At 45.5% G+C, this 10,471-nt stretch overlaps 1 protein-coding gene across 2 annotated transcripts; it reads right to left on the reverse strand.

Moving 5' to 3' along the window:
• Window positions 1-72: 72 nt before the first annotated feature.
• pan2 (poly(A) specific ribonuclease subunit PAN2) lies at window positions 73-7,242 on the reverse strand. Of its 2 annotated transcripts, none has more exons than XM_057040283.1 (26): window positions 7,124-7,242; window positions 6,399-6,704; window positions 6,120-6,289; window positions 5,909-6,029; window positions 5,715-5,792; window positions 5,369-5,639; window positions 4,931-5,276; window positions 4,297-4,393; window positions 4,054-4,173; window positions 3,853-3,972; window positions 3,656-3,784; window positions 3,382-3,581; window positions 3,148-3,296; window positions 2,901-3,004; window positions 2,714-2,812; window positions 2,540-2,628; window positions 2,296-2,440; window positions 2,076-2,213; window positions 1,952-2,011; window positions 1,790-1,880; window positions 1,561-1,718; window positions 1,152-1,295; window positions 892-1,071; window positions 704-797; window positions 398-589; window positions 73-297 (listed from the first exon to the last, which is right to left on the reverse strand). In XM_057040283.1, the coding sequence occupies exons 2-26, from the start codon at window positions 6,684-6,686 to the stop codon at window positions 263-265; spliced, it is 3,618 nt and encodes a 1,205-aa protein (XP_056896263.1). In that variant the 5' UTR covers window positions 6,687-6,704; window positions 7,124-7,242; the 3' UTR covers window positions 73-262. The 2 variants fall into 2 exon arrangements, with proteins under 2 accessions (XP_056896263.1, XP_056896262.1); XM_057040282.1 differs by having other exon boundaries at window positions 386-589.
• Window positions 7,243-10,471: the final 3,229 nt, after the last annotated feature.

Below are 10,471 nucleotides of genomic sequence, written 5' to 3' on the forward strand. Positions count from 1 at the left end.
ATGTTTGCTGACCTCTTTCTGAGCCAGCTGTCAGAGGTTTTAAATTAATGATAGTTAAATATCAAACACAACTGAAAGTGTGAACTTTTTATTTAATGCACTAAAACAGTTATTGAAATGGGAGAAAACGGTACAAAATTCAAAATTAAAACGCTCAAGCTAAACCTTTTCCAACTCTGAGTCAGTGTGTGCAAACACAAAAGGGAAACAGAAGTAGGACATTCTGACAGTGACTAAACTGGCACTGATTCATGAATTCTGCTCACAGTCCCATCACAGAGGGAAACACAGCCGCACCTGAGAGAGGAAGGAGAACACTTACACTCACAACATCTGCATGTCACCCTCATCCCCATCCACGTGCTAAATCAGCGTTATCTCGTACTTTTGGGGCTACCTTGACCATCTCCTGTGTCAGAATCCGGGACTTTCCAGTCCAGCTGGCGGCCTTTTTCATAGAGTCCCTTCAGGACCTTCCTCACTTCGTCTGACCCACCTCCACGGCTCAGATCCAGGTACTTCCTGTACAGCTGCAGGGCGGTGCGGGCGTCCTCTATGCTGTCATGGGTTTCCCCCTGAATGTTGAGCTCTGGGAGAAGCGAAAATGGAAAAAGGAAAGAGATTGTCACGTGACCCAGCCAAGAGTGCCCCAAAGACGATCATATAATCAACACAGATCTTAATTATAAACGTGTCAATTTACCAAGGAAGTACCAGGCGAGAAACCTCAGAGAAATCATCCTCTTGCGGGGTAAATGAAACAGGTAGACGGTGTCAACGACCTGATCTTTAGGAACCTAAACAGAAGAGATCTATTTTAGATTCCTGCGCGATAGCAGGCCTGAAATGACTCCCACCAGACATCAAATCTGAAAAAATAACAAATCCTACCAATAAATTGATCACCCGGAAGTCCTTCTGCAGGCCGTGACCCACAAAGCGAACTCCCGTGTCGATGAGGAAACGCAGCTTCAAGTACGTCGACTTGAGTGTGGTCAAATGCTTTGAAGAGATCTTTGCATCCAAGTCTCCAGGCTTGATGCCAGAATACTGCGTCAGGTAATCGACAACCTGGAGGCAGTTTTTAAAAACACATTTCATGTCTGTTTAACCGTTTCCCCTTGATTTCTTTTGCCGTCCGTGGTCCTCACCTGCTCCTGAGTAGAGATGTAGTCGTCGATGAAGGGGACCCCTTCATTGGGCCCCTGCCCCCTCACACAGGTGATCCTGGCCACAGACATCTGGCTCGGCTTGATGGTTGACTTTGTGCCGTCACTGCGGAGTTCTGCCTCTTCCTGCAATTATATGTTGTGACATCTCTGAAAATGATCGATTATATAATTACATTATGATTAGCTTCATCACGACAAATCACATTACCACAACTGCCCGCTAGATGGCGTTTGTTAAAAATATAGATTTATCATGCGTATATTTTGTCACCCTGAATATTTTTTAAATGTTTAATTTGCACCCAATTCAAATATTTTTAAAGATCAACTTTCTTTATGGTCAGCGGATGCTTTGTCGTGTGTATCAAGCAGCCAGTAGACGCCTCACCTGGTTGAGCGTGACAAACTCGGCGTCCAGGCCCACCAGGTCTCTGGCCTGTGGCATCTCACTGACCATGAGAGGGATGAAGGTGGCATGGCTCTTCCTCTGCTTCCGAGCCAGCGAGGCCTCTGTCAGCAGCACGCTGGCATCTATGGGATTTTTAACTGACAAGAGATTCGCAGGTGACTCACATGAACATGAGTGAACTGTAAGGTTTTAGGGTGAGTCAGCTCACTGCGTAGGTCGTATTTGGTGTGGTAGTTCCTCTTGGCGTAATACAGAATGGCTGGCACTTTCCAGCTCACGTCAAACTGGACGGCTTCAGTCTTTAACGCGACAGTAACGTTACATCACCGCAGACAGATTTCACTGATATTGACTGAACGCAACTGTTCACCTTATCGATGGGTTCGATGAGGAAATCATTGAAGAGGTACCACTGCTGGTGTGTGACGCCCTGGAAGAACAAAAAAACCACATTTCCGCTGTGGGTCGCTCACACCAACCTTCTTCTGTCTCACCTCTTTCCTTTGATGGTACGTCTCTCCGACTTTGATGTGCGTGACCAAATTCCCACCCGTGCGCGTGTCCTGGATATGTGGCACGGTGACCACCAAGTCATAGAGGGAGGCGCCCTCGGCCTCTTCGGCCTCACTCAGCTGTTTGGAGGCACGGGGACGCGTTAATGACACAGCGGGACGAAATCGGCAGTTTAGAACCTACGAAATGCTCCCAACTCACCTCTTCTCCCTCAGACCAGCTGTTGATCTCCAGACCCTGATTTTTACTGATGGACATCTTGAGGCTGAGAGGAATCCAGACGTGGCGCAGGTCCTCCACCCGCGTATCGAAGGTGAAGCCCTCCATGCTGCTCATCTCCTCGCCACTGAGGAGGAGCACAGTTTTATTTCTGATTTTACAGGTTTCATAACATCATAATGATCTACGAGGACGCGTTAATTGTTCTAATATAAAGGCCTCTTACTCCAGGCACCACTCGGTGGGCATGGGTGATGGCTCTTTAGGTTTCGCAGGTTCCGTCTTCTCCTTTTGGACGGCCTTATTGAAGGCGTACTGAGAAGAAACCCGACACAACGATGACCAAACTATTTTATTGTATTGGCATCGCTCACCACCGAACACAAGCGGTGACGTTTACCTCAGCCTGGACCCTCCAAAACTCCGCCTCTTTAGCGCTGTTCACCTCACAGTTGATGACCAGGACGTCGGGGAGGCAGCGGATGTTGCGGGTCTGCACCTGGAGCAGTCGAGAACGCACAAGTTCAACGCACGAGGCAAACGCACGGCCCGCTGCTGCCTCTGAGTGACGGGGGGGTGGGACTCACCGTAGGCTGATACTTCTCACAGTTCTCACACCAGGCCTGGGTGCTCTGCTCCAGGCAGATGCTCCTCTTCAGGATCTCGGCAAAGTCGTACTCCTTTACTTTGTCTGATGAATCAAAGTAAATTTGATGCGCCGTCAGCGTGCACATTTTTTACCGCCTGTCACGACGCTGGATGACTCCGTACTACGGGGACCTTATATACAGTTTATGCTGGAGACTGATGATGGAGAGGACGCTTGAATCCTACCTTGAGAGTTGTGTTCAGGGTAATGCATGGTGAACAGCAGCGTTAGCGACGTGCGGACCGTCTCTTTGCCGCAGCGACACAGACTGCTGTTCTCCACCTCACATCCGAACAGTTTCCCGATGACCGACTCACCAGAGGAACCCAGAGAACTGAACAACACACACACAAGAAAATGAAATCTTCTCTGATCTTATTAATGCTCAGTCTTAGCGTCCAATCCCGCCCGCTGCCGACCTGCTGCTGGCTCCTCTGTAGGCCTGAGGGCCTTCCTGTTCCTGGGTCTCCTGGTGGAGCTGGGCCAAGATGAAGCGGTTCCAGCTTTGGATCAAGCGACCCAGTTTGGCCTTGCCCGTTTGCTCATCCGAGTCAGCGAGGATCAGACCCAGTGCCGAGGCTTCCGGGATAGTTCGAAATGCTCGCAGGAAGTTACTGGCCTTAACACGGAGGGGGGGTAGGGCTCGGTCAGGAGACGGCAGCAGCCACAAGAACAGACAGGTCATTTTACTACCTGACACGGATCCCCTCGTGACAAATCCAACATGTGGAAGAGAAATCCAAGTTCACAGGCCAAGCAGAACTCCTTCTGACACAGATGATTCTGCACCAAACACCGGATTGGCTCCAGGAAATACAAAACCTAACAAACGATTCGATTCATTCTCTTTTTAAAAAAAATTAAAACCGTATAAGCTTTACGTTTCCTACCTGGATCATGCAGTTACAATAGGCATTGGGGATGTGAGGCTCCAGGCCAGCAAACAAGGTTCTGTTGTAATGCTTGAAATCAAAGTCCTCCAGTCCAAGTTTGGAGTATTTAATTGTGACCTGATTGCACACAAAGACCCCAAAATTTGCTATTTTCCATTTCTATGGAATCCAAAATCAAAAGCTAAAAAAAATTCCAACCTTTCTGTATTTTTTGGTAACCATGTAGAGGTGCGGCTCTTCTTCGCGCCCAATCGGTGACTCTGGGATCTGGTTGTAGTTGTCATAATCTTGCTCTGGATCCTTCAGTTTGTAAGGAACCTGAAACACAGCACACAAAGAAAAAAGCTATTGTAGTTTGTCTTTATGGTTGTGCTCATCAACATTGTAAAAAAAAGGGTGCTGCGAGGTGAAATCGGATCGTTTCGGGGTCGTTATACATGCCTGGTTTCGAGGGCGGGTGCGAGGATTCACTGCATAACCGATGAAACCGACTGTTTTCATTGTGCGCAGGATTTCAGGGTCTGCGGGAGGAGCTCGTCTGTGGGAAAGACCAGATTAAATGAATCAACCACAAGCACCACCTCCCTTCCTCATTTGTTTGGGTGTCTCAAAATCAGTGACCACAAAGCAAAAGGTCACGTCTTCAAGACAGCGAACGTCGACTGTCTGCAGGAGGGAGAAGTAAGAGTTCCACCTTCTGCCTGAGACGAAAAAGCACAGGTCTTGTGTTGACGTTTATTATTAAACCACAAGTTTCAAGTTAGAGCCAGAAACATTCCATATTTCTGCTTATGTATACAAACCACGACTAAAGACCAAAGCCAACCTTTTTACTGTCTCACGTTTGATAATTTCCAACTTCACTATTTTGCCAATCGTTCTCAGATCAGTAATATTATTGTAACATTATTTGATACTTTTTATTAGTGCGGTTGGAGTGATGACGATGAAGAAGTCTAAAATATTTCTGGCAAATGATCGAGGAGCCAACTGAGTTAACGTAGATAAATTGTTGTATTTTTAATCCAGCTGATTCTTTTGTGCAATGTTGCCACAGCTGCTGTTGCCATGTTACCTGGGGCTGGGTGTCGCCAGTGCAGCAGGCCAGTCTGACAACAGTGGCTCCGTGCTGGTCAGCGGCATGGGGATGAGCGAGAGCGGCAGCAGGTCGTGGTTCCAGTCCAGCTGAGGCAGCGTGTCCACGTGGCAGGGCACCGCAAAATCTGTCTCACGGGAATAGTCGTTAAACGAAACCTCTGGGGCGTCCGACCAAAGATGAACGCATCCGCCAGAATCCCCGAAGGCCAAAGCTTGTTTGCTGGCAGACACGTCGAAGCTCATGAGCAACTGGCCCACTGTGTTGACGTGAAAGATATCCGCCATGTTGGCGAGACCGGTGGGCTCGCAGAACTGGCACTGACCTAAAGAAAGGGGAGGCGGAGCGGTTCTTAAGATCCAGGAAGTTAAAATGTTGATGGCACAATCAAACAAGCCCACGTTCCCCGACTGATACCCGTCTGTGAGATGATCGCCAGCCGTGACGTGTAGGTAGGAATGAAACGTAAGAAGAGCGGGTCCACGTGAACCTGAAGTGGTGTCACAGCTCGCATCATCCGAAGGTCATACACCATGAGGAAACGGTCGCACGACAGGCCATTTAGACCTCGGCTGGAGAACCCACACGCAGCCAGAAGGTTCCCATGAACATCAAAGTCTGACAGACTGCCAGAGTAGGCGTCAAACTCGTGCTCCATCTTGAAGGTGCGCAAGTCTCGCAGGGTAATCTGTTTTTGACAGTGTGAGAGTGAGCGCTTTGCAGACGTCTTATAGTTTCTTAAACCAGCTTCACCAGCTCCTACTTTGCCAGAAGTGTGTCCACAGAAGAAGTAACGATTGCTTTGTCGCAATATCGCCACACCGGGGACTTCAACGGTGAACTGTCGGCAACACAAAGCAGAAAAATAAACACACGGGTCACTTGATGTGTTACTCATTGGTCATGTGACCTTGGACATTATGGAAGCACGATCCGAATTTAACAAACTTCTCTCACCTTCTGAGCTTCTTGAACAGTGTTCAAGTCAACTTCAACCACGTAGTTCTGCAGTCCGCCCATCAGCAAACAGTTGTTGTCAGTCATGAGGAGACTGTGCATGTCAGCGCCTTCGTCCATCCTGAGAAACAAACATACACATTACATGGCTTCTACAATCGATAGGTACAAAAACAGTACAAAACCAATTTTTTGTGCGTGTGTTACTCACGGGTAGTCAAACATCACGAGCCCCCCGCGCGTGTGGCATTTGAGATTGGACTTTGAAAGAAACAAAACGCCTGTTTCAAGACTGTGAATGTGCCGCACGTCATCTGTCGCATGCACTTGGAAAGAAGAATGACGATCCATTGTTGGTCCAAAGAATGAGGTGACATGACCCTAGCAGAAAAGAGCAAGTTGAGGAATATAAATGGTTATAAAGAATGCGAGCCTTCCCAATAAAACGGAAACAATATTGGAGCTGAAGCATCGCAGTGGAAGCTCTTACTCTGTGGTTCCCCATCCAGAGCATTTCCTCCTGGAGATCAAAGTGTGTTGCAGTGACTGGGATGCCAACTTCCGAGACTACACTGTGGAGCTCGGAAAACATTCCCTCCATGAGGTGCACAGACTCGGGGACAGTCACAGTAAGCCCCTCGGGGTCGAGCTCCACACCCTGTAGTAAACCCGGGTTGAGATGGGGGTCCAGGGAGGGCTCCATCCCCGCATCTAAAGTTCCGTGAAGGCTGGGTGGGTACTCACCCATCCCAGGGTCGAGACCGTCGAAGTTCATCATGGGTACGCCTAAATTAACCTTTCAAAGGGAGATAATTTAGCGAATTTATAACCCAACTACCAGACAGTGAACGCATGCATTCTATATGTTATCTTAGAACACACAAACACAGGTTGACGCTTAGCATAGTAGCGACAGATATAAAGGAATTTAACTAACAGCTAGCAAAGGTCTGGAGGCTGTATACTTGAATTGAACTGAACTGAACTGAATTGATTTACGCTGAAATAAAACACGTAGAAACTACGCAGAAACTGAAATGTTCTCGGATGCACACTTAGGAGCTCTTTGCGGTTAGCAAGCTAACAAGCTAACTGTGCATCATGAAAAGCAGCGCCACAACGGTCGCTTTCTGAAGATGCGACAGTGATGACGGTGGGCCACTTCATTTTAAACTCCAAAAGCTTGTTCATATTAATTTAAAACTTTAAACCAACCTTTACTTGAAATACGATTTATCCCATATGAGTCCATGGTGGTTACATTCACAACAAAAACAACAAAACACTTCCGGAGTACGAGGTGCGTTCAAGTGCTGCTGAAAAAAAAAACTTTAAAAATAAAACAAAAAACGTTTTATAATCTTTGGGTCACTTGTACGGACAGTAAATCGTTGGATAATCAAGTTATAATAGTTCTGAATCAATTTATTTTTTTGTCTTTCTTCGCCACATTTGTAGGTCAGCTGTGGTTTTTCCCCCTCAAATGTTTATGAGCAAACTAAAAGAGTTGATACAAAAACAATTATTTCCCCGTTGAAAACGCATCTAACCAACTAGTTCTCGACAAGGGGAAACATGGATGAACGATAATCTCATCAATAAATTAAAATGCGTTAATTGTTGTTACTTGTTAAACTCGAGTCACATCGTGTGAGTTTTACAGTATAAAATGTACAATAAGGAATCAAATCGTGGTTTAAACCACCGACTACCAAAGAACGGAACGTGAAAGGCAAGGATGGAGGAAGGAACACAAGTATATACTGTTAATTTATTTTCAAAAAATCGTCAAAGGTTTTTCTCTGGTAGAGAAGGGGGACAGATTGTGGACATCCACGGGAAGTTTTTCTCAACGGTCCACCACTGCCCTTGAAACGGAGACAAATTCAATTTCCTTCGATGCGCAACTTAATCACAAGCACATTAATTGTGGTTATAAACTTTTATTGCCTCAACTACCTTCATGTGGATTTTTTTTTTTTAAATCTGATAAGAATGTAGGTTAATTTCCTTTCAACCCCAGGTCACCTGCGTTGACGTAATTCTGCTACTCACTGCTCCCCCGGTGCGTGGGTCCAGCTTTGTACTCAGGATGAACTCACCTGCGGATGCCCAGGAAAACCCTGCGCATGATGTCACCGGTTCGTTAAAAGCAGGACACGATCAGAACGCACAACAAACGCACAACAGCAGCTTCACCAACCAGGACAACCAGACTGTGCAACATGGACTTTTGTTTCCGAACTTTTGCGGCTCTCTTCTTGCTCTTTGGGGCTACAACAGGCGCTCCAGTGTCCAGTCCGCCAGGTGCATGGGCCGATGTGAGGACCAGATCGCAGGAGCTTTATCACGATGCCAGGCGCGCATTACTGGAGGTAAATTGTATTTTTTATTCTGTTCTGTTAAGGTTTGAATGTAAAATAACTATTTTCTTAACCCCCACCTGGCTTGAAAAAAAAATCTTTTTTTTTAAATACTAGCAGTGAAAAATGTCTTCATGTCAATTTATTAATTAAAGAACATGAATATTCAGACAAAACCAAACATGCATTTCTCAAATATCAGGCACTTAAAGAATCCAAAGCTGCTGATGATGCTATCACCAAGATTGGATGGATTGAGTCAGAAGACAAGTGTGATCCTGAGAACCTCAGAAAGGCACCTGAGGTAAGTGACACAACGAGGAAAACTGTGTATAATAGCCGCTCAATTCCTGATTAACACATTTTCTGATTTTTCTCTTTTCCTCCTCAGTCGTGTCTGGCGAAGATATTCACTGTCTCCTTGAGCTACAGCTCTGCTTTGGAGAGGTTTTCCAACAAGGAAAGCTGTCCAAAGTTGGCCAGAACACTGATACCAACCTTAGGCAAACTCCAGAAAGCCATGGCGAACGTTACGACGTTCAGCGTTCCCCCTGTGGTAAGTCACCGAAGAGTAGTTTTGAGGAGCAGCCTATTTTCCTCAGAATGAAACCGTTTCCTTTCCTGACCCACAGGTCACCACTGGCCAGACCATCTCTTCCTGGGAGCAGGAGGGTCTGTGTCTCTACACCCTGAACAGACTCCACTCCTTCTCCATCCTCACCGCCCGCATCTTTGCTGTCGGGAATCCGGCTCATCACATGGCCGATTCTCCTCAGAAATGTGCCTAACCCAAGACGCAGCAGAGCGATGCGCCTGTTTAGAAAAGACCTTTACTTGATCATGTTGATCGGCCAGTCTGCCGCTGCCTTCAGTAGCTGATGTTATAACCAAAAATCCTGTTATTCTGCCTTTATTTGCATTCAAAATTTAATTATAAGCCAATATTTATTGCGTGAGTATTTATTGTATTGATATTTATTTAAACCTGATGTTTTCGGAATAAACAGAACTGCCAGAGCAACAATTCTTTCGTCATCATTTTCTGTAGTTCTTTAATGACATCATCCCACTTTTGAGTTCATTTTTCCTGCTCACTTCCTTATATCACATCTGGTAATGTAGTTCTTTAGAGAAAATCTGGAAGTCACCTTTACACACAACTGATCTTTTCTGTGAATACATCTCCACAATATTGTCCAGAATGCTAAAAGCTAAGGAGGAAGCTGTGCTTTCCTGAAAGATTCCTGCTGCACTGCAGGGACACAATTTCCTGACTACTTCCTCCTCACCAGCTTCTTTATTGTAGGAGACGCATTGATGACAAAATGCCACTTCAGCAGTCATTCACAAAAAAGGAAGGCCTTTTAAAATGCCGAAGTGTAAATTGCAATGAGGAAACGAACAATTACACACAGTTATAACAAATCACATCATCATCAACTTTAAAAAAACAGTTACGATGAAGCCAAGAGGTTGAACTGGACTCGTCCTGCTCTGCATTTGTTGATAAAAAAAGGGTTTGTCTCTATATTTCATTAATTCTGCATCGTTTAAGATATAATGTTCACACATCTAGACCACTAACAACTGAACAGTCTCACATTGTGTCGTTAGGATGCAGCAGTTTGATCAGAATTGTTGATTTATCTGTGCAAAAGCTACAGAGGTGGTTTCTAGACATTCTGCATTATGGCAATAGCCTTTGCTCATAAGGATAAGGATAAGGATAAAAGACTTTATTGATCCCACATCGGGGAAATTGCATGTTACAGCAGTAGCCCGTGGTGTACAATACAGAAAAGTACTAAAAGAAAAAAAAAGACTCTTATATTATGTATATGTATATTATGTATATCTTATATTATGTCATCTGTCAGGCTTCTCGAGCCCAGGCTTAAGCTGAATATTTCTGAGTGTTCTGGACATGTTGGTCTGTTCCCTGAGATCCTACCGGTCCTCTGTCGATTCCAGGGAAGTTTCAAATAGAAGAAAACATATATTGTCAGCCTCTACGATGTTTAAATGTTTTACCTTTCAGGGTTTTAGAATTCAAATTTGTTTTTTCTGCCGTTTCTAAGATGGTGATTCATGTTCTTTATCTTGAGCACAAGTGTTTTAAATAAAGGGTTGGTAATGATGTAATATTAAATCAAACTTCTCCATGGCAACAGTGGGACTAGGTGATGGAGGAGAGATGCAG

This window comes from Takifugu flavidus, chromosome 8 (assembly GCF_003711565.1).
Source record: "Takifugu flavidus isolate HTHZ2018 chromosome 8, ASM371156v2, whole genome shotgun sequence".
Classification (NCBI taxonomy): domain Eukaryota; kingdom Metazoa; phylum Chordata; class Actinopteri; order Tetraodontiformes; family Tetraodontidae; genus Takifugu; species Takifugu flavidus.

Excerpts from the sequence above, each read along its gene's own strand:
- pan2 (XM_057040282.1), bottom strand. The coding sequence starts at position 6,686 with ATGATGAACTTCGACGGTCTCGACCCTGGGATGGGTGAGTACCCACCC. Across the intron at positions 2,214-2,295 it reads GCTGGTCTGAGGGAGAAGAG|CTGAGTGAGGCCGAAGAGGC; the intron begins GTGAGTTGGGAG and ends GCCTCCAAACAG. Across the intron at positions 2,012-2,075 it reads CGTACCATCAAAGGAAAGAG|GGCGTCACACACCAGCAGTG; the intron begins GTGAGACAGAAG and ends TTGTTCTTCCAG.